General features: G+C 42.8%; 1 protein-coding gene across 3 annotated transcripts in view; it reads right to left on the bottom strand.

Annotated features, from left to right (window-relative positions):
* Positions 1 to 24,687, bottom strand: part of ROR2 (receptor tyrosine kinase like orphan receptor 2) — a 157,985-nt gene that overhangs the window by 30,868 nt on the left and 102,430 nt on the right. For 2 of the 3 annotated variants that reach the window (XM_083701948.1, XM_083701947.1), the window contains exons 2-4: positions 15,042 to 15,119; positions 9,157 to 9,444; positions 6,789 to 6,819 (exon numbers count right to left, since the gene is read on the bottom strand). In XM_083701948.1, the coding sequence (XP_083558074.1) occupies positions 6,789 to 6,819; positions 9,157 to 9,444; positions 15,042 to 15,119 (397 nt within the window). Of the gene's footprint in view, positions 1 to 6,788; positions 6,820 to 9,156; positions 9,445 to 10,487; positions 10,622 to 15,041; positions 15,120 to 24,687 lie in introns of those variants that run through there. The other variant, XM_083701949.1, reaches the window with a different exon arrangement.

Here is a 24,687-nt window from a genome sequence, read left to right on the forward strand (position 1 = left end):
ACCCCTGACCGTTAAGTCCAGTCGCGAATGACTCTGGGGTTGTGGCGCTATCTCGCTTTATTGGCCGAGGGAGCCGGCATACAGCTTCTGGGTCATGTGGCCAGCATGACTAAGCCGTGAAGCAGCGCAGCGCATGGAAACACCGTTTACCTACCCGCCGGAGCGGTACCTATTTATCTACTTTTGATGTGCTTTCTTACTGCTAGGTTGGCAGGAGCAGGGACTGAGCAACGGGAGCTCACCCTGTCGCAGGGATTCAAACTGCCAACCTTCTGATCGGCAAGCCCTAGGCTCTGTGGTTTAGACCACAGTGCTACCTGCATCAAAGTGTGCATGCACACAGAAGCTTATACCCAGAACAAACTTATTTGGTCTCTAAGGTGCTACTGGACAATTTTTTGCTTTTGCAGAAGTTTGCAAATAATGGTCGTCATACTGTTTCACAGCATACAGTATACTGCAATAAAATGGCTAATTAAATCAATTACACATTGGAAACAGTCAATGGCTAGAATAGAATAGAATAGAATAGAATAGAATAGAATAGAATAGAATAGAATAGAATAGAATAGAATAGAATCTTTACAATTTTCAGATCCAATGTGAATCCGTATGTGGGGGGGGGGGAGCAAACATGGTGCTCTCAGATGTTGTTGCACTTAAATCTCTCATCATCACTCGACATGTTGATGGGATTTGGATTCCAACATCCGGAGAGCCACATGTTGTCTACCCCTGCATAGGCCAGTACATTCGTATCTTCTGCTTCCCCATAGTTGTGCTACTTTTAGCATCCTTTTAAGCTACCCGAGAACAACATATCCTTCCAAAAAGAAATGCAATTAACTACTGGCAAAAGAGGTAAGGCAGTGTTCTTGTATTATTGAAATAATGGTGCCTCTGGCCACAGAGTCTGCTGGAGACATATAATCAGTCTATTGTAGACATGTGCGAGGATAGCAATACAGTAGTGAAAAGCAGATGTAGCTGCAGACGTTGATTCCTTATGAGAGTAGATTAAACTATGGATCAGCTTTAAGCTCATTTCTATTGGCAACTGTAATGAATACCTTAGCAGGGGCAGCTGGGGGGAGGCCCTAGGAATATTATGGTGTGACATGAGGATAGATACAGTCAAACCCCTTCTTATGTCTGCCTCCACTTGTGTCCATTTTGCCCAACGTCCGCGGCAAACCTGGAAGTAACTGGCAGGTTTGCTGCTGTTTGCGCATGTGCAGAGGCGGCAATCGCCTTTCACACATGCACAGAAGTGGGCAATTGCTGTCTGCGCCTGCGCACAATGGCACCTCTCCCAGCGACCTGTTTCGACCTCTGGACGGACCTCCAGAACGGATTATGGTCGCAGGTAGAGGTTCACTGTACAGCTTGGGGGAAGGACGAAAGGTGCATTGTGTGTTGTTGTTTTTCTAAGTCAAAAGATAAATCAAATGAAGTCAAATCAATGCTTCATTGAAAAAGACTAGAAAGGATTATAAACATGGAACAAGCAAGATAAAGCATTGCTGAGTAGGGCATTCCTGTTCAGAATTCCAGCTAAACAGGCATGCCTGCTTTCAGAATACAGTGGTACCTCGGGTTAAGTTCCGGAGGTCCGTACTTAACCTGAAACTGTTCTTAACCTGAAGCACCAGTTTAGCTAATGGGGCCTCCTGCTGCCGCTGCGCCGCCAGAGCTCAATTTCTGTTCTCATCCTGAAGCAAAGTTCTTAACCTGAAACACTATTTCTGGGTCTGTAACCTGAAGTCTATGTAACCTGAAGTATATGTAACCTGAGGTATCACTGTACTTCTTTCTTTCTTTCAACTACAGTGCTACTTAGGGTTACATACGCTTCAGGTTGCATACGCTTCAGGTTACAGACTCCGCTAACCCAGAAATATTACCTCAGGTTAAGAACTTTGCTTCAGGATGAGAACAGAAATTGTGCTCTGGCGGCGCAGCAGCAGCAGGAGGTCCCATTAGCTAAAGTGGTGCTTCAGGTTAAGAACAGACCTCCAGAACGAATTAAGTTCTTAACCCGAGGTCGGTGGTACAAATCCCCACAACGGCGTGAGCTCCCGTTGCCCTGTCCCAGCTCCTGCCAACCTAGCAGTTCAAAAGCACACCAGTACAAGTTGATAAAGAGGTGCTTTTGTGACATCACAAGAAACCCACAGCAACAGCTGAGGAGGCATCATTTTCATTGCTTTGAGCCTCACAATGGCAGCTGGACCTATCAGTGATTGTGTGCTTGTTTATTCAGGACACGGGTGGCGCTGTGGTCTAAGCCACTGAGCCTCTTGGGCTTGCCAATCAGAAGGTCAGCAGTTCGAATCCCTGCGAGGAGGTGAGCTCCTGTTGCTCCTGCCAACCTAGCAGTTCAAAAGCACACCAGTACAAGTAGATAGATAGGTACCGCTGTGGCAGGAAGTTAAACGGCGTTTCCGTGTGCTCTGGTTTCCATCACGGTGTTCTGTTGTGCCAAAAGTCGTTTATTCATGCTGGCCACATGACCTGGAAAACAGTCTGAGGACAAATGCCAGCTCCTTCAGCCTGAAAGCGAGATGAGCGCCGCATCCCATAGTCAAATTTAACTGGATCCTTTACCTTTACCTTTATTACTTGTCCAAAGATATATGGAACACTGCTTTCCGTTTTCCTTTCCTCTTGTTTTCTCTTCCCCTAATGCCCAATCAGCATTCCATACCAATCAAACATAACCAGTCTTTACTGAGCTATTTATATCCTCTCTTTTGTGGCTCTCCGGTCTTTATTTTCTTTTTCTTTTTTACTTTTGTGAAGCTTTTGGTTCCCTCTAGCTTGCTGAAACACCCCGTCTGCTGTGTAGATAGTGTTATTTTAACTCAGGCATAGGCAAACTCGGCCCTCCAGATGTTTTGGGACTACAATTCCCATCATCCCTGACCACTGGTCCTGTTAGCTAGGGATCATGGGAGTTGTAGTCCCAAAACATCTGGAAAGGCCAAGTTTGCCTACGCCTGTTTTAACTACATAAGCACCCACTTTCATATGTTTGTTGTTATTATATATAGGGGAAAGTTAAACAAAGGCAAATAGCTTGACTATTCCCCCCCCCATTAATTAAAAAGCTTCCACCTGACAATCCCTTTGCTATTTTTGTGCTTTTAGCTCACTTATTTGCGACCCATTCAAGCTCACAACAATGGCAATACATTTTGGATGGAGTATTTGGTTTGTTTTACAGTAACTGTTGAAGAATGCCCCCTCAACAAATAATCAACAATGTGAGATTTTTAGAGAAAGAACATTTGATTCCCACCCCCTACCCCTGTTTTGTCAACAGAAAACACATGGCAATTTAAAATGGCATTTCTGAAGAATGAATTGTTCGATTAGTTTGACTGCACTTAAAAACTGACTTGATTTATACAATATGTGGTAATCTATTTAGATTTGCATTAGACATTCTAGAGGACCTCAGCTTCATAATCGTGATAATAAGCAATGAGCTTAAGAACTGAATAAGGACATTCACATAATATTCAGAAACCAAAAAAAAAAAAAAACAAAACAAAATATTCTGTTGGCTTAGTGTGGCACAGTGTCTTAAGCTCTGTTTCCACTGAATCAGCCTATGTAAAACTACGAAATGCCAAAAAAGTTCTTATCTTCTGCACCCATGGCTAATCAATATTAGGAAAGTTAAATTTAAGTGACAAACTACAGTGGACACTCAGGTTACGAACATGATCCATGAGGGAGGCATGTTCGCAACCTGCAGTGTTCACAACCTGCAGTGCCGAGTCTGCGCACACACGAGTTGCGATTTGGTGTTTCTGCACATGCGCAAAGTGCAATTTAGTGCTTCTGTGCATGCGCGAGTGCAGAAACCCGGAAATAACCCGTTCTGGTACTTCCGGGTTTGGCGCAGTGCGCAACCCGAAAAAAACGTAACCTGAAGTGTCTGTAACCCGAGGTATGACTGTATATTTCCAATCGTGTTACCAAAATAGCTATGAACTACAATGAAATTAGGGTTAGACAATACATCTCTTAATTGGAAATCCACCTACAGGTGCTTTTAAGGAAAACACTATTTCCTTAACACTTCTTATACCTAGAAGTGGGACCTGTAACAAAATGTTGCAGTGTGGAATGCTCTGCTTGCGGTTCCACCCAGCTTCCCATGGCCTCTCCCAGTACACTCCAGTTCATGCCTCCCCCCACATCTTGTAATCCAGTCCCCTCCCCCAAGTCAGTTAGCATTCTATGTCTGCTGAGCATTCTCAGTTCTGATTGAACGGGAATTCTAAGTTGTCTTCACTTCTGAAAGCCTTAGGGTTCCCCCGAACCTGCTAATACTTATTTTGTGTCTGTGGATGGTGCCATTTTGGTTACAAACAGATGAACACTTGGAGAATGAGTTCACTATTACAATATAGGATTAAGGTCCTATATAAGGTAGGGCCTGGATGGGGTAACTGTGCCCCTGAAAGACCAGATGCACAGCCTGGGAGTCATTTTGGACTCACAGCTGCCCATGGAGGCGCAGGTTAATTCTGTGCCCAGGGCGGCTGTCTACCAGTTCCATCTGGTACACAGGCTGAGACCCTACCTGCCCGCAGACTGTCTCACTAAGGTGGTGCATGCTCTGGTTATCTCCCGCTTGGACTACTGCACTGTGCTCTACGTGGGGCTACCTTTGAAGGTGACCCGGAAACTACAACTAATCCAGAATGCGGCAGCTAGACTGGTGACTGGGAATGGCCACCGAGTTTATATAACACCGGTCCTGAAAGACCTACATTGGCTCCCAGTACGTTTCCAAGCACAATTCGAAGTGTTGGTGCTGACTTTTAAGCCCTAAACAGCCTTGGCCCTGTATACTTGAAGGAGCGTCTCCACCCTCATCGTTCAGCCCGGACACCGAGGTTCAACTCTGAGGGCCTTCTGGCCGTTCCCTCCCTGCGAGAAGTGAGGTTACAGGGAACCAGGCAGAGGGCCTTCTTGGTCGTGGCGCCCTTTCTATGGAATGCCATCAGATGTCAAGGAGATAAGGTAAAGGTAAAGGTACCCCTGCCCGTACGGGCCAGTCTTGACAGACTCTGGGGTTGTGCGCCCATCTCACTCAAGAGGCCAGGGGCCAGCGCTGTCCGGAGACACTTCCGGGTCACGTGGCCAGCGTGACAAAGCTGCATCTGGCGAGCCAGAGCCGCACACGGAAACGCCGTTTACCTTCCCGCTGGTAAGCAGTCCCTATTTATCTACTTGCACCCGGAGGTGCTTTCGAACTGCTAGGTTGGCAGGCGCTGGGACCGAGCAGCGGGAGCGCACCCCACCGCAGGGATTCGAACCGCCGACCTTTCGATCGGCAAGTCCTAGGCGCTGAGGCTTTAACCCACAGCGCCACCTGCGTCCCTCCCAAGGAGATAAAGAACTACACAATTTTTACAAGACACCTGAAGGCAGCCATGTATCGGGAAATTTATAATGTTACATTTTTTATGTTTTTGTATATGCTGGAAGCTATCCACAGTGACTAGGGCAACCCAATAAGATAGGTGGGGTACAAAAAATAAAATTGTTGTTGCTGCTGTTGTTGTCTAGGAGGCTTTAAGGGTACATTATACCTTGCCACATGTACTTAAGCCTCCTAAACTGACAAAGCATGATGACAGAAGCTGTTTCCAAGCAGAATCTGACAGGGGTTGCTTTTGTAGTGGCATGAATGTACCACTGGCATATGATCGGGAAAACTATTAAATGCACAATTGGAGCAGGATTTCTAGAGTCTGAGATTCTGGGATGGGTATTGGAAGTTTTGTGGGTATTCAAATCCAAATTCCCTCAACTTTTTTGAAGAGGACAACTCAATAGTTCCCAGTCATCTCTAATAAACATGTGAGCGTGAAATAAGTGAACGTATATGGGTGCTTTATACAAAGAAATAAAATCCTGAGTAGAAAATGGAGAACATGAAACAGCCCTGAAACAAAAGCTGAACAATGGACAATTCAACTCTTTATTGATATGTGTGTGAGTAACTGAGAGAATGAACACACGTTCTCCTATAAATTTCTGTCTCCATGTGGCCCCAAACAAGTTTAACCTTTTGGGGTGGAAAATAAGAACTTACATCTGAGTCATACATTCTGGCCGTCCTTCAGGCCCTTTTGATAAATGAGATAATACTCACACTTGCCAATATTATGAATTTAGTTTCCAACTGTGCAGTCTTATCTCCTCAATCCTTGAGATACCATACAAGCAAATGTGTGCAGTTATATAAATGGATGCAAAATACATTCAGATATCTTGAAAGGGAAAGGGAAACATTCCCATTTAATATGAAGTTGAGATAAATTAGAGCCAAGAAGTACATATCTTGAAGTACAAACCAATTCGTATTACAATGTTATTCAAAAATAACGTCTTCAGAATCTGATTTAACTTGAGTTTTTGGGTAATAGTAAAATAAACTGGGTAAAAGTTAGAATTATAGGGGCGCGTGGCTGTTTTCTGCTCACATTAAGTGTTCTGAAACTATCACCATACAAATACAATCACAATGTAGTGCTATATTGCCCTTCTAAAACATAAAACCTGCCTGCAGAAACAAGGCAAAAGAATTTTATCAAAGTGAAACCAAATAAAGCACAATGCTCTGCTTGTTTCCAAGTATCTCTTCAATCGTTCTGAAAAGTAAAGATATAAGATGACTTCCATCTTCATTTAATGGTTCTATGTGAGCCTTTTGCGTCAAAATACTTAAGGCACCCAGTAAATTAATCACAAGTAGTACTTACTGGAAATTGTGGTTCGGACTGTGTGTTGGACCTAGAAACGAATAAATAGAAATTATTAAATAGCTTTGGCTCTTGGAAAATACCATTAAAACAAGTACACTCTTTTTAACAATGCTTTTTCCTCAGTGTAGGGGGGGGGGGGAGTATTTTCTACCCCACTATTATTTTGATCCAGCAATTATAAGATACTGATTTGCACTTTTGAAAGTAAGTGCAAATCAGTATCTTATAATTGCTGGATCAAATATAGTAAATGAGGTTTTGTACACACAAGAAAGCATCTCTCCTGTTGGTCAATGCATCATTCTCTAGCTAAACACTATTAAAGCCAATTCAACTGTTAAAACACGACTCACAGGTACTGCTGTAGGACCTTTGTTGCAAAAACAGATAATTATGAGATGCTGCGATTTGCTGTCGCTCGAGGTTCAAGTGGCCTCAGTGGCCTGGAGTGCTTTCCATTGGCTTCGGCTGGTGGCCCAGCTACACCCCCATCAGGACAGGGATAGCCTAACAACTGTTGACTATGCTCTGGTAATCTCAAGGTTAGATTATTGCAAAGGGCTGCCTCTGAAGAGAGTTCAGAAACTTCGGCTAGTGCAGAATTCAGCGGCCAGGTTGCTCCCCGGAGCAAGACGGTTTGAACATATTACACGGATCCTGGTCCGACTGCGCTGGATACCAATTAGTTTCTGGGCCCAATTCAAAGTGCTGCTTTTGACCTATAAAGCCTTAAACGGCTCAGGACCACAATACCTCAAGAACCGCCTCTTTCCTTATGAACCTACCCGGACCCTGAGATCATCTTCTGAGGCCCTTCTTCATGTGTCTCCTCCTCAAGAGGTCCAGAGGGTGGCAACACGAGAACGGGGCCTTCTCTGCAGTGGCTCCCCATCTGTGGAATTCTCTCCTCAGGGAAGTTTGCCTGCTGCCTTCATTATACGCCTTTAGGTGTCAGGCAGAAACGTTCCTTTTTAACCAGGCTTTGGGTTGATCTGATTTACATCCTATGCCCTTTTAAACTGTTTTTTTTGGGGGGTGGGGGGCTATTGGGTTGTTGTTTTTATTTTTATTATGTATTTTGTGGTTTTAGATCTTGATTTTATTCTGTGAACTGCCCTGAGACCCCCAGATATAGGGCGGTTGTGATGTTAACATATGAGAGTGCTGGAGGTGAAATAGTTAAACAGGTTACCCAATCAGGACCCAGGGGGTGGAGTCAGAGGGACTATAAAACCAGCTCTGGGAGGGGCAAAGGGAGGGCTGTTTGTTGAGAGTTGGGTGGCTGGTTGGAGTGGGAGTGAATAGCGATAGAGTCTGTGGGGAGGTTGAGTTAGGGTAGCGAAATAAGCTGTGTCAGGAACAGTTAGGGGCTAGGAAGACAAGTAAATATCTGAGAGGTGAGAGCAGGTAGCAGAAGTTATAGATCTGGATAGGTACCCCATGATTGTAATTCACCGATACCGTTTATGAAACCACACGCTTGTTAAACTGCAATAAATAAACAGAAGTTTATGTTCCAATTTAACCCTGACTGGACTCAGTATTGTACCAGGTAGGGGGTGTACCTGGGTGGGGGCAGCGAGAAATAAAGTGGTGGCACAGGGATCAATAGACGGTGAAACGTCTGGGGACCCTGAGTGATTGCCACAGCGGTATATAAATTCAATTTATTGTTCTTCTTCTTATTATTATTATTATATATTTAAGTAACCTGTTGCAATTATTATAACAAATATGCATAGAGGATACAGCATCCTGCATAGTTAGTGCCATTACAACAAAGACTTCAAACTGGTCCATACCCCAATACAAAACCCAGTGTGCAACTTATTACTTCAGTCAATACAGTTTTGGGGATATCCTTCGTACAGTAAAAGACACGTGTTGATTTTTAGCAAACTGTCAGCTGCTAGCTGCCACAGGCATCATGTGCAAAGATTGGGGCCAAAGCTATGAATACCAGATGGGGAACAGCTACTTAATTCTTCTGGCCAGTGAGAACAGAATGAGTTCAAGCAGTACTGTGAAATGTGAAGTAATGGAAGTTTGCCTCTCTGTGCCTTCGACTAAACCTTAATTCACGTTTGTGCTGTTCTCTGAACTTCATATTTACAGACCATTCCATCTGTATCTACTTTCTTTTATTACTAGTAAATGGTATCAGGTTCAACCCAGACGTTCTGTGCTGAGGAGGACGCCTCGGGCAAGGACTTTATTGATTTTCTTTCATGTTGCAATTTATTTTCTAAAAGGGGGGGGGACCCAGTGAATTAATTTCTCATTTTGTGATTGTGAAAACTAGGAGCTAGTCTATAAAGCAATAAACCTAGCTATAAAAGCCACAGTTTAAAACAAAGTGACTCACCCAGCCTTACAAACAGAACTCCTGTTGCAGTGATCGTCTTCATCCCATTTGTGGCCACGCATTGATAATACCCCGTGTCGGTGGTGTCAAGATCTTGGATTCGAAGTCGTGAGCCATAGTCTGTTTTCCTTATGGTGATCCTTCTTGGTTCTTGAACCACGGGCGCATCGTTTTTTAGCCATCTGACATTTGGTGATGGATTTCCTGCGACTTTGCAGTGGAGAATGGCCGTCTGGCCCTGGACTATGGTGATATTGTTTACTGGTTCCAAAAAGGTCAAAAAGTAGCCTGAAAAGGGGAGAGATCAAAAAGAGATCAAAGCTGAGCTGGGATAAGCAACTGCCTGGGGGCACTTATTTATGAACAGTTTTAGAAAATCATTTCAGGTCTGTGGTTTTTAAAATTAAGCATTATCTGTGCAGATAAGAGACATGATGATCTGAGACCTGGGTTGACAGTTCTTTACTTCTGTAGAAACAAGTTCAACCAAAAAGTTTTCTCAATATGTACTCTGATTTGATTTGTCACTTGATCAGAAATCCTCATGCCTCACTTCAACGAATCATGACAGAGTTGGAATAATTAGGAAACTGGTAGTTTCAGCTTAAAATCAGCATGCTCAAGACATGCTCTTCAACAAAAAATGGTTACTTACAATATTCTGTTACTTCCTATTAACAAACACAAAATTAAGCAATAAAATGAAATAACAAGACTTAAGTAGACATATAGTTCAAATCATTTCTAGTAAAAAAAAGTTTGCTTCAAATTATTGTTTTAACATTTTTATTCAGTTTTGTGAATGAATTTGCTCATAACACATAACACCCTGCCTTTTATATTTTTTTTGAGGCAGTAAAGTAAATTCTTCCCACTCACAGAACACTGTTGCACCTGCCTTTGAAATGGTGCAACAATCACTAACAGTTCTCAATATTTTTTTGCAGCAGTTTGAGATATCATGGCAAGGCTAGAGCCTGCAATGGATATAATTTAACTACCACTTATTTGGCTTGCTTTTGCCTATTGTTACCTGCTCCTTTTCTAGTAATGGACATCGCATTAAAAAATAGAGGGCCCTATCTCTTATACACCCTCATTAAAAACAGCCTTTAAAAAGTTATTACAGCCCACCTAATTGATAAAAAGGAGGGGGTTCAGCATATTAAAGGAACCCTGGACAGTTGCGGAACTCATCTCGCTTTTCAGGCCGAGGGAGCTAGCATTTGTCCACAGACAGCTTTTTGGGTCATGTGGCCAGCATGACAAAACCACTTCTGGCACAACAGAACACCATGATGGAAACCAGAGCACACGGAAACACAGATTACCTTCCTGCCACACCAGTATCTATTTATCTACTTCCACTGGCGTGCTTTCAAACTGCTAGGTTGGCAAGAGCTGGGAGAGAGGAACGGGAGCTCACTCGGTCGTGGGGATTCAAACCACCAACCTCCTTATTGGGAAGCCCAAAAGGCTTGGTAGTTTAGACCACAGCACCACCCACTTCCTGAATAAACAAGCACACAATCACTGATAGGTCCATCTGCCATTGTGAGGCTCAAAGCAATGAAGATGATGCCTCCCCAGCTGTTGCCATTGGCTGTGGGTTTCTTCTGATGTCACAAAAGCACTTGGCAATTGAGTGGATATACAGGCAGGCCAAGGGGGAAACCCTTTTTTATTTCCAGCAGGACACACCTGGCAATTGATGTGACATTCAGCACTGCCCAGGCTTCTTCCACTGGGAGGAGGCAAACTGATGAATGGAAGGAGGCAATCCTCTAGCAGTGGGATGCTAGGGAGTGATAATAAGGCAACTTTGCTTGCTTGAAGGCTGCTGGTATCTGTGATTGGAAGCTGGCGGACGTCTCATGATGGACCTAACAGTAGCTTCTGGCAAAATGGGACACCGCGACAGAAACCAGAGCGCATGGAAATGCCGTTTACCTTCCTGCCACAGCACTACCTATTTATCTAGTTGTACTGGTGTGCTTCGAATTGCTAGGTTGGCAGGAGCTGGGACAGAGCAACAGGAGCTCACCCCATCGTGGGGATTCGAACTGCCAACCTTCTAATCGGCAAGCCCAGGAAGCTCAGTAGTTTAGACCACAGTGCCACCCTCCACAACACTAGCCAACACCGAAAAAACCCTATTTCTTCTGATTTCAGCTTATCCTCTCTTCCTAGAAGGTGTCATTGTAGGGCTTCGATCACCATACATAATTCACTGTGCAGGTAATAAGAGCAACAGAGGGACAAGCAAGTAAGGACTCAGCAACGATATCACACACGTGATGACTGTCAAGGCCTAGAACAAGGGTGGGAATATTGTGGCTCACAGGCCAGATTAGGCCCACCAGGCTTCCATATTTGACCACAAGGCTGTGGACCACCTGAGTAGAGGAAGTAGAGATGCCACTGGGCCGATTGGGGGTTCCAGGCTTTGATGATGACCTGATAGTTAGCAGCTGCCAAGCTGATTGTCGGGGCTTGCAAAGCACAGTGCATGGAGCTAATCAAGCTCTGTCTGTGCAGGCAAAAACAGGTCACCTGGCATCATTGTGATGGCCAGTGATTAACCAGGCCAGGGTGGCAGTTGTGAAAAAGGAATTGGCCTACCAGCTGAATCCAGTTCCCCATGCCCGGATTATTATCAAGGCACAATTTTTGTTGGAATTTTGTTGGAAGTTTTAAAGCAGAGGTTGGATTGTTAGCTATCACAGATGCTTTAGTTGAGATTCCAGCATTGCCAGGGTTTGGATTAGATCGGTGGTTCCCAACCTTTTTTTTGGCCATGCACCCCAAAATCCTAAAATCCTGATGCCCCCTACTTCATGACATAAAATTCTTATTATTCAAAAAGTGAACTCCTATTCACGTGGAGGAAGCCTAAAAGGCTGTTCACTGTTAATAACTCATTCTCGAATTGGTATTATAGGTCAGGACATTAATAGGCAAGATGTTAAATAGTTTTTATATGCACCAACTGCGGCAAGAGTATTGTTAGCCCAGAAATGGAAACAAGAAGAAATTCCGACGAAAGAAGAATGGCAGACGAAATTAATGGACTATGCAGAATTGGACAAAATGACAGAAAGGATTAGAAACCTGCGGGACCAGAGATTTACAGAAGATTGGAAGAAATATATGAATTATTTGAAGAGCAACTGTAATCAACAAATTACGCTAGTAGGACTACAAGAAGTTTTGTAAGGAGAAATATACAAAGTGTTACAAAGTAGAAAAAGATAGAGATATTGGTTATGAGTTTGAAATGTAATAGGGAAGATAAGAAATGCATACTGAGAGATAAGATTGGAAAATTTTCAGACAGGAAGTCAAAAATTTGAATAAGATGTAAAAGTATGTTTAATTACTGTTGAAAGTGATATGTTACAAAAACTAATAAAAATTATATATAAAAAACTCACTCTTGAATTGCCCCCTTAAAAATCAATTGCTCCCCCCCCCCCCCGTGGGGCATGTGCCCCATGTTGGGAACCACGGGATTAGACGGTCCTTGAGGTCTCTCCCAGCTATATAATTCTATGATGGTCTTAAGCTGTTGGGCAGGCAGACTGCATTTAGTTTGGTGTCCCTTCCATTCTTCAGAGACATTTCCAAAGTCTCACAGTTCATGATGATACTAGCATGCTTCCCCCGCTGTACTGAACAATTCTCTCAAGAACTTATTTCCACAGTCAGATGCGTTTGGCTTTGCTTTCTGTTTCTCGTGCTGTTATAAAAACTTGACAAACTACCCTTTGCATTTACAGGCTGTTTACATATTAATAGCTGCTTCCACAAAAGCAAGATACAAAATCCATCAAGTACCGTAAACCACAGCAAGTGCCCAAATGTGTATCTAATGTAGCTGTTTCAAATACAACACATGGATTTGCATTTTATAACACAGCTATCCAAAGGAAGCAAACCAATTTCCCCCCCCCCAAACCCCCAACAACAACAACAACAACGAGCAGCTTGCAAAATAAGGAGAAACAGGACTGGAATTAAACACATCCATGTTCAGCTAAAATGAAGACTGCCTTAAAATGAATGCACCATATTTTAGTTCCACTGCGCATCAGCTGCTCGACAGGTTGATTCAAACAGGATAGGTGTGTGTTACGCAGCCAGAAAGCATGCAGTCTGGCAGAGAGCCAAGCGCAATTATTAGAATGTTCCACAGTATAACATTCCAAATTGCAATTCGTGCTATGAAAAAGCTTGTAAAGGAAAAGGCCTGCGGTAATCAAAAAGTTGTTTTTAAAAGGGTGTTCTGTTCTGAGATGCTGGAGCGACGCAGAGTGCATGTCAGCGGTAGCATTAGGAACATAAGGTTCACTTATTCAACTCTCAGATGTTTAAAGATAAGTAAGCATACGCTAGAGTATCTGAAGTTCTAGTAAATTAAACTCAAATCACGGCAGAGTAAATTAAACCAAATTTTAGAGAAGGCTTTCTTGTTGGAAACATTTCCTAACAGATCACTTCATTCCTTCATGCCCAACGCTACTCGGGATATTTAGGTATAATTCACTTTGCCCCACTCCCTCAAAAAAGAAAAAAAAAAAGAAATAGCAGACAGAGATTTGGGTGTGCAAAGAATGTCTATATAAAAATATCTTTCAATTTCCCCCAGCTCATTTCTTGATCAGTGACATTGAGTAGACACGAGGCACAAAGCAGAAGAGAAGGTAACTGATTTAGGTCCATTGGCTGAAGGAGGGATAGCATACGAGACAACTGCTGGAGGCAAAAGCGCTGATGAAAATGTTGGACAATTTTGCACAAAACACAGGAAATTCAGCAATCGCAGCAAACCTTGAGGAATTTTGGCAAGGGAACTTGCTGGTTCCAGGGATACATTTGGCTCATTATTTTAAAGCAAACCAGCGTGATTCACACTTCCCAGGATTATAGTCAAATCAGAATTCAGTTGTCCTTCAGTTCTGGCACTTCTCCAAATTCTGCACTGCAGATCTTTGCTCAAAAAGGTACAAATCTTTGCTCAAAAAGGTACAAAAAGGTACAAAACTTTGAAGTCGAATGTTTTGGCTCCGGAATGCCGCAAACGTGGAAGTGAGCATTCCGGTTTGTGAACATTCTTTGGAACCCAAACATCTGACATGGCTTCCGATTGGCTGCAGGAGCTTCCTGATTCTTTAGCCACTTGTAGCATCCACCAACATCTGCCAGCTTCCAACCACGGATACCAGCAGCCCACAAGCAAGCAAACTTGCCTTATTATTGCTCCCTAGCATCCCACTGCCAGAGGATTGCCTCCTTCCAATCACCAGTTTGCCTCCTCCAAGTGGAAGAAACCTGGGCAGTGCTGAATGTCACATCCATTGCAAGGTGTGTCCTGCTGGAAATAGAAAAGGGCTTTCCCCTTGGCCTGCCTTTATATTCACTCAGTTGCCAAGTGCGTTTGTGACATCACATCACAAGAAACCCACAGCCAATGGCAACAGCTGGGGAGGCATCCTCTTCATTGCTTTGAGCCTCACAATGGCAGGTGGACCTATCAGTGATTGTGTGCTTGTTTATTCAGGAAGCTGGTGGCGCTGTCGTCTAAACCACCAAGCCTCTTGCCTTAGCTAAAAACCTTGCAGTTTTTGCAGTCACCTGATCATCTTGATCTGCTAGAAGGAAGGACACAGTAGCAATGGTTGAGTGACCCAATATGGACAACAGTAGAGGGGTGATAACTTCACTCCTCAAATCTTTATAAAGAGTGCACATGAGCCACTGACTCAATACTGCCATCTCCACAGGAACATAAGCGTTTTTTCAAGGGGGGGGGGGAGTAGATCATAAAACAAATCCTTTGGCTGTCAGGTTTTGATAAGGCTAGTATTTGAATAAACTCTTATTACCTTTGTGTGTTGGAACTGGTCTGTCATGTCCATCCATTTGGCTTAAAGGATCATCAGAATCCGGTATTTCCATTTCGCCTAAATAAATAAACAAAAATACAAAGCACTTAACACAAAATCTAGTTCAAATATTCAGCCTATCTTTTTCCTCTCTCACTAGGATGTTATTTTGACTTGCAAATTCGGTAAACTACAAAAATGCACATCCAAATTTATATCCATCGTCTTCCCGGGAGATCAGATCTTAGCTTTTATTGATGACAGTCATTTCACACCAGAGCATTAAGATTTATTTCCAAGAACAGGTAAATAGAACAGAAATGCTGAAGTATGTGTCTGGTAAAATGCCCCTGCTATTCCAACATACCGTATTTTTCGCTCTATAACACACACCTGACCATAACACGCACGTAGTTTTTAGAGGAGGAAAATCTGTAGGCATGCCACCCGTAGGCATTTCCTCCATAACACGCACAGACATTTCCCCTTATTTTCTAGGAGGAAAAAAGTGAGTGTTATGGTGCAAAAAATACGGTATGTGACTTTTCCTTCCTTCTCACTTCCAAAGGGAAGTGGAACTATATGTTCCTGGAGTCAGAAAAAAAGGACACAGTATTTGATTGTGCTTTGGATTTCTTCTAGAAAGGGGCCTTGGAGTGACCAGTATTTTTGAACTACCCAAAACATGTTTGCAGAAGAATTGTTTGATGCACATACAGGTCTTTACTTGAAGAGATTGTGGTGGTTCCTTATGCCTTTCCCCCCTAATCTTCCATAAGTCTTGCACCAAGTTCAAGGGCAAAGAACAAAATACAAAACAGAGAACTTTTGTAACTCTCTGCTTCTGTAATCCTCCTATAATCTAACTGTGGATTGTTGTCTACCTGCCTGTGTCGTCATCAATACCGCAAGACATTCTTTGGAAATAATACACTAGGAACTGCACATACAAAAGGTAAGCTCCAAGAAACGGTTATGTCATGGGACTGCAATCTGGATATGGAAAGAATGCTTCTTTAATTAATTTTAGAGCCTTCTTATTTAACTCCTATCTATAAAGGGGGAATGAAGAAAAGGAACACTGGTGCAGGGGATCTCAGGGTTATTCCTATCCACCATCTGAGCGGAACATGCAACAAAATTGACGGGCTGCTCTTGAAGTACACTGGCCAACGGTTCCTTCATTTGTACAGAATTTATTGGCTACAGAAAAGTGACATTTAGAAAATTACAGTGGTACCTCAGGTTAAGTACTTAATTGGTTCCGGAGGTCCGTTCTTAACCTGAAACTGTTCTTAACCTGAAGCACCACTTTAGCTAATGGGGCCTCCCGCTGCCACCACGCCACCAGAGCACAAAATCTGTTCTCATTCTGAAGCAAAGTTCTTAACCTGAAGCACTATTTCTGGGTTAGCGGAGTCTGTAACCTGAAGCGTATGTAACCTGAAGCATATGTAACCCGAGGTACCACTGTATCAGGAATTGACAGTGTACACACCCAAACTATAATTCCTAAATATAATCCTCAATTTGTTCATATAAACACAAACACACACACTCACACACAATGAAAAACAGATATATTTTTTGCTTAGAGAAAATTCAAATTCCTTTCCCTTTTTTTCCAATTCTTTAGCTATTTAGAGGAATCCTGGAGACAGGGAAACAGGAGAAGTAAATTGATGACCAGACACAGGGAGGCTATCTCATTTCCCAGCTCCCACCATCCTGCATTCCTTCCTGATTTCTCAATCCCTCAAATCAAGATGGAAAGAGACAAAAGCATTTGCTCATATTTTTTTTAAAAAGAGGAACTTTAATAATAGCTTTGTGATATTCCTTCTTGAGCTCAGTGTGTTTATTTCTGGCAAAAACATCTATCCCCATATGTGCCTTATCAGTGGATAATTACAAGCCACAGAAAGTTTTTAAAAACCAACAAAAATCTGTATGAATAAGCTGCATTAAATTTATAAGATCCTCTTTACATTATGTAAATTACACATCACAGGCAGACATGTCATTACAAACTTTTCCCTTTAAAATTTACTTTTAGGGGGAAAAAACCCTGACCTAGAAAAGTCACCTTCAAAAAAATCTCTCCTCTTTTAAATTTTAGACCAGACATTTTCAAATTGGAAGTCAATGCAATGCCAGACTTTGGACTGTGTGTAATAAAAACCATGAGGCTTTGCCTGTACATTTTGTAAAAAACCACCAATGAACCACCTGGCCCAACAGATACTCCTTTCCTTTCACAGCAGCAGTGTAACATTTAAAGTATTTGTAGATGTTTCAATAACTACCCGTGAATCCTTTTCTTTCTACTGTTACCAGTACTCCTCTCACAGGTTTTTATTTTCCTTTCCAATTCCGGCATCTTAATCTGTGATCCTCTTTGAGCAGATGAAAATAACACTGGCACATCCTATCTCTTCAACAAAGGTGGGAAATCTCAGATTCAGGGGCCAAATGTGCCTTCTACACTCCTCGATGCAGCCCTTGGAATGTCCCCCATGCCACACACCTCATTGACCAAGCTTCACATTCTGAGTGTTTTTTTCTGACTGGAATGTGTCCTTGAATGATGCCTCTTCCTTGTCTGGAAGGAGGACAGAGCAGGGTGTATGAGTGCAAAGAAACTAGCCTACTCTACAAAGGTCAAGGTTGCTCGAGTTTATCCCCACACTTTTGCTTTTGAACCCACAAACAAAATACACTTCCTCATTTGCACCTGGTTAGAAAGTTCCATATGCCCAGGGTCCAGTCAACAACTCAAAAATAGCCATGCAGTGAATTAATATGGTCCAAATCCTTACCAAGATCTGACTCAACTACCATGCCAGAAAAAGTCATTGCTTATCCCACAATGGAATCATGAACTTTCCTAATTTGGCAGGTAAAATGTAAAGGTAAAGGACTCCTGGACGGTTAAGCCCAGTCAAAATTGAATATGGGGTGTGGCACTCATCTTGCTTTCAGGCTGAAGGAGCCAGCATTTGTCCACAGACAGCTTTCCACGTCATGTGGCCAGCATGACTAAACCGCTTCTGGCACAAAAGAACACCATTATGGAAACCAGAGCGCATGGAAACACTGTTTACCTTCCCACCGCAGTGGTACCTATTTATCTAGTTACACTGGCATGCTTTTCAAATGCTAGGTTGGCAGGCGCTGGGACAAAGCAACGGGAGCTCACCGCGTTGCAGGGATTCGAACCGCCAACCTTCTGGTTAGCAAGCCCAAGAAGCTCTGTGGTTTAGACCACAATGTCACCTGTGTATGTCCTGAAAATCTAATAAAGTATGGGAAGTGTTATTATTAGCAGAGCATTTTGATCCCAGTTTCTCCTTGCTGAAGTCATTCCCATAGTGTAGCCAAACACGACTCCTACCACCAGTTCATTCTCATAGGCATATATCCAATTCAAATAGATTCATTCTTCCCAACATTCTTCATTATTTCCTTCTTAAGATTTTCAGCATGTAAACTATACAAAGCCCCTTTTACTGATATCGGAAGCCTAGCCATGATATTCCATCACCAAATGATTACAAATCAGTCTGTGTGCCAGCACAAAAAACCCCACACGTAGTCTTCAGCAGCACAAATGACCAGAGCTACTGTGGAACTCGGTAACCAGGATGTCAATAACCTTCTTCGAAAATCTGGCACAAGAAAGGATCCTTCAGAGCTAAACAATCGATGCAATAAACCCACAAAGGACCCCAAACGCAACTTGCTGATAATTTCTTTCTCAGACTTTTATCTGCAAGATAGTATTGTGGGATATCATTGCTCTCCTTCATTGGTTGATTTATACACCGGTCGTAAAAATCCACACATAGACAGGTATGTGAAATGAACTGGTGACCTTTGGGGAAGGGTGCTAGGCAGTTAAAGTGAGCTGATGGCCAAATTTGACACGGCAGTTCCATTTCATTACCCAGGTTGAGTTAGGCGAAACAAAGGGACGATAGTTGCCACATTATGTGGATGAAAAACTTCAATGGATCCTGCAGCAGGCACTGGGGAGCAGGAGGGGGCACAGCAGTCCCAATACCATTCTAATACTGAACTCCGAGGGGTATGAGGTTGGAGCCAAAGGAATGACCGAAATCCGAATACATCCATGGCTGATCTATCCCACTCAAAAAATCCTTGTGTCATACCCTCTCTTTCTCTCCCTCTCCCTATTTCTATTTATTTTGTCCACTTGTGTCCTACTTTTCCAAAGAAAGCTTGGGGTAACTTAAAATAACTAAAGCCATTTTAAAAAACAGAAAAGCCAACAGTATATTCTACAAACAAGAAACAAATATGAGAAACAAATCCAGCAGCACGGTATTCATTTAAATAATTGAAAAAGCAACTTAGTCGCAAGCCTTCCAGAAAAGGGTGAGTTTTGCAATCTCTTTGTAAAGGTCAAGACAAGAGGAGGATTGTTGAACCTTCAAAGAGAACTCAGGTCAGAGTTTCAGGAACACAGCTGTAAAGGCCATGCTGGTTCAAATGATCTTGGCCACTGATTTAGAAAGGTGAGCAGACTCATTCAGGGAGAAATGCTCTCCAAGATATGCCCTGAGCTTCTAAGGACTTTTAAAGTCACATAGAATCACTTTGGGCAATGATGCCAAATGGTAACAGTAGCTCTTACCAGCTAGGGATCCAATAATGATGATGATGATTTATTTACCGTATTTTTCGCCCTATAGGGCACACCGGCCCATAGCACCTCATTTTGGGGGGGCAGCTCCCAACAGAATATTAAAAACACAAAAGAACATCAAACATTAAAAACTTCCCTAAACAGGGCTGCCTTCAGATGTCTTCTAAAAGTCAGGTATTTTTTTATTTCTTTGACATTTGATGGGAAGGCGTTCCACACGGCTGGTGCCACTACCAAGAAGGCCCTTTGCCTGGTTCCCTGTAACCTCACGTCTGGCAGTGAGGGAACCACCAGAAGGCCCTCGGAGATGGACCTCAGTGTCCGGGCTGAATGAGGGGGGGGAGACGCTCCTTCAGGTATACTGGGCCAAGGCCATTTAGGGCTTTAAAGGTCAGCACACAAAAAATGAATTGTGCTCAGAACGTACTGGAAGCCAATGTAGGTCTTTCAGGACTGGTGTTATATGGTCTCAGTGGCCACTCCCAGACACCAGTCTAGCTGCTGCATTCTGGAATAGTTGTAGTTCCCGAGTCACCTTCAAAGGTAGCCCCATGTAGATCGCTATTACCGTATTTTTGCTCTATAAGACTCACTTTTTCTCTCCTAAAAAGTAAGGGGAAATGTGTGTGCGTCTTATGGAGCAAATGCAGGCTGTGCAGCTATCCCAGAAGCCAGAACAACAAGAGGGATCACTGCTTTCATTGTGCAGTGATCCCTCTTGTTGTCCTGGCTTCTGAGATTCAGAATATTTTTCTTCTTCTTTTCCTTCTCCAAAAACTAGGTGCGTCTTATGGTCTGGTGCGTCTTATAGAGCGAAAAATACGGTAATTTTTTATCTGCAAGCTGAGTAAGAATAGTGAGAGTAGTGTAGTTTGGGACCATTTTCATAAACTGATGCAAAACAGGGAAGTAAGCTGGATGGCAGTAGGGCAGCCTGGTGATGCAACAGTGGTGAGAATTGCAACTTGAAGGAGAAAGCTGTAGTCCAGCTTTCCCCGTCCTGATATCTCCCTAAATTGTGGGTCTCCAACTTCCTTCAACCCCAGTCAGCATGGCCGATGGTTAGGAATTTCTAGTGGACAAAAAATTATAGAGTGTTTGATTGTAAGAAAAACTCTGAACAATGATGGCATTTGTAGCCCAACAACTTCTGAATCACTCCAGGTCATGACTATTCTAGACTTCCCCAGCTATGTTTTTGCTGCTGTTTTATTGCGTGCTGCATCAGTTCTGCTCCAAACCATCTTCATGCTCAGCATGTCTACTTGTGGACGAATCTGGTGGTAGTAGGTAAAGGTAAAGGAGCCCTAGATGGTTAAGTAAAGTCAAAGGTGGCTATGGGGTGTGGCGCTCGTCTCGCTTTTGAGGGTAAGAGAGCTGGCGTTTGTCTGCAGACAGGTTTCCAGGTCATGTGGCCAGCATGACTAAACCACTTCTGGGACAACAGAACACTGTGATGAAACCCAGAGTACATGGAAACACCATTTACCTTCCCACTGCAGCGGTATCTATTTATCTACTTGCACTGGCATGCTTTCGAACTGCTAGGTTGGCAGAAGCTGAGAGAGAGCAACGGGAGCTCACCCCATTGCACGGATTCGAACCACCAACCTTCTGTTTGGCAAGTCCAAGAGGCTCAGTGGTTTAGACCACACCTCCACCCACGTTCTACTAATCTGGTAGTATTGTTTTGGTCAGCTGAAGGGCAAATCACCAAACACCTGAAAACTGGAGCAATTGTGAAATAACACGAGCCCCACATAAACACAGTTACAACACTTCACAAACCATGTCCCTCATTTTTGCTCACCACTATGAGAGTTCAGCTGCTCTCTGCCAAGCCAAATGAGCCACAATCTTACTGATTAATGATGGAAAGAGCGATGTTATCTATGAATGCGATGATATATGGAAACCATCTCGATTTGAGGATTGGATGAACGGAAAAATTCACACAGGATTATTATTGGTGTTTATCGGCTTAAGGAGATTATCAGAAGAGATCATAAAGAAAAAAGAGAAAATATACGAACAAGATGAGATGTGGAAACAGCAAGATAAGACTGGATAGAATTATGAAGTTTGTTTGGACTGATATGGACATTAACGCAGTAGCAAGAAGATGATCAGAATCCCCCTTCGGATCTTGAAATATGGGTCCCCTCAACAAAATTTAAAATTCGGCTTTGTAATTTGGAATTTATGTGATGTAATTTGATTTGATTTGATTGGTTGGTTAATAAAAATTATTAAAAAGAAAAAAGAAAAATTGTGGACCCCTGTCTGGGAGAGGATCCATCTCTGACGTGTAATTGTATAATTGCCAACACAACATAATCTCACGAGATTTACAAAGCGAAAATATTTGATTATATTAATCTGAAGGATGACGGAAGGTTGATTTAGAGGGTATCGTAGACATAGGCTATTTCCTTAACATTATTCTAGGAAATTATATGTGCAGAATAATTAAAACAGGGGTGAAAATGAATCCCACTTGAGTTTAAATAAGCAAAGATGTGGGTCCAGATGAGAGGTGAGTACATGCAGCGATAATCCTCAAATCTACTGGTCATGTGGACAAATGGAAGAGGTTGCTGCTGGTGGTCACAGGTCTATAAAATAATTTTCTGGAGGGACCACATGTGTAGGTGAACAACGCATGACAATAAATGAAAGTATCTTTCAAATGAATATCGTCAAGTTCTCTATTATTTCCTTGGCTGCACTTTCGTTGGCCCACCGTCAGTGATCAACGTCTCTAACTCCTCAGACAAAGGAGCCACTGTAGGTTTTTAATTCAGCTGCCAATCTAATTACTTTGGCTGCGAAAGGCAAGTTGCTTTGGGCTGCTAAATCATACCCTTTCATGGGAATTTATCCCCCAACATCTGCAGCTCCTGGCAACAGATATTTTTTTAAAAAATGGCAAAGGGTGTTAAAATGTCTACAAAGAGGCAGTTACTGCTACAGTTTGAGCATCCCTTTCATGGTGATGCAAGGATAGGACCTGCACTGTCTCCACAACTTACAGTTCCTGCCTGAAATAAAAATAACAGGGACAAATGGGCAAGCCGGGAGACTTCCTGTTTAAATTACATGATAAACACACACATGTAGAGGCATTTTACTTCCTTAAACAAGTAAAACTAATGATTTCAGTGTCAATTTATTTTCGTCTCATGCTGAATTCAGAGTAACGGCAATCTTGCCACATGGAAGACTGGAGCCAAATGACATCACCCGGACCCAGCTGGCAATGTGACCTAACGAAGGGATTTTGAACCTAAAAAGGACGAAAACTTCTCTAGCAAGTCGGTCTTCTACAAAGTGGCAGGCCACACGTACACACTGACAAAAGGCCATTTTATCACAGTGCAATCCTACAGATTCAGAACATAGGTGCCAACTCCTAGGGGGTGAGGTCCCTTTGCCCCCCCCTAAAATATTTGATGGACGCCCCCAAGTTGATTGACATTTTCAGTCAAATAATGTGTGTGCGCTGCATCATGTGATCAATTATGCTAGGGCAGGGCTAACTCCCCCCCCCCCCAATATTTTATTGAAGTTGGCACCCCTGATTCAGAAGTACTACTCCCAGGTACGTAGGTCCAGTGTTGAAGCCACAGCACAAATTTACTATTAATGCATTGTATAACTTCATTCTTCATAAGCAGCCCTTAAAAACAGAATGTAAGGAAAGTCATTACTGTGCTCTTTTCTACCAAATGCCATGTTCGCTGAGATTAAAACCAGTACAAAGGCATGTGCATAATATCAATAAAAGTAATTTTATATTAAAAAATAACACATTGGGCAATAAAATTCTGATTAGCTTTGGGACAGGGGAGTACATATTGTTTCTGCAGAAGGCAGAATGTTGCTTTCTTTTTTTAAAAAAAAAAATCTGACCTCTGGAATGCTACACTTTATCAGTGCAGTTCCTTTTGGCAAAGAAACTCTAAATGAGAGAGCAAAGGCTCTTGGGGAGTTGATCTGAGGCTCTGTTGCCTGCCGCTGTTGAGACTTGGCTGACATTCAACAAGGAAAATTTGAACAACCTTCCTAGACTAATAAAGCAAGAGTGTGTTGAGACACAAGAAAAAGGCTCAAGGAGACTACGGCATCCAATGCTCCCTTGTCCTCTCGTACCAGTAAATTCTGGTCCTAGTTTTCAGGAAACCATGGTTTGTCATTTTGTCTGAACAGGGAAACTACAGTTTGATCCTGGTTTGCAGGCAAGCGCAAATCACAGATGGTTCAGATGAAAGAGCAAACAATGACTTTACGTAAACAGGCTTTAAAAGATATTACACTCATCATGAAAGCCAAACAGAATGAAAGTGAAACTAGTCTAGTAGGAACACTACATCCCATAAGACTCAGCCCCGACATAAAACCAAACTATGGTTTAGCACTACAAGAAAATGGCTTATGCTTGAGCACTCCCCATGCTCTAACACAAAGGGAGTCACTTCTCTTTAGCAAAAACCATTATTTGCAGGTACAGTAGTACCTCGGAAGTCGAACAGAATCCATTCTGGAAGTCTGTTCAACTTCCAAAAACATTCAACTTCCAAAGCATGGCTTCTGATTGGCTGCGGGAAGCTCTTGCGGCCAACTGGAAGCCATGGAAGCCCCATTGGACGTTCGGCTTCCGAAAGAACATTCGAAAACCGGAACACTCACTTCCGGTTTTCGATCATTCGGGAGCCGAAACATTTGACTCCCAAGGCGTTCGGGAGCTGAGGTGTGACTGTATATCCAAACCAACAAACTATGGATTGCTATCCAAGCCAGGATTGTAAATCACGGCTGACTTTGAAAGGTAAGAGAATGCCATAGTTTGCCAGTATGCTTTGTACTAAAAAGGAAGTGGCAATCTTGGAGTGCACGAGGGCAAGAAACGACACAAAGCATGCTCACACAACCCCATGGAAGAGTAAAGCATAACTTGTTTCTTCCTCCCTTAATTCA

This window comes from Podarcis gaigeae (genome assembly GCF_964106915.1).
Source record: "Podarcis gaigeae genome assembly, chromosome: 11".
In the NCBI taxonomy this organism is placed as follows: domain Eukaryota; kingdom Metazoa; phylum Chordata; class Lepidosauria; order Squamata; family Lacertidae; genus Podarcis; species Podarcis gaigeae.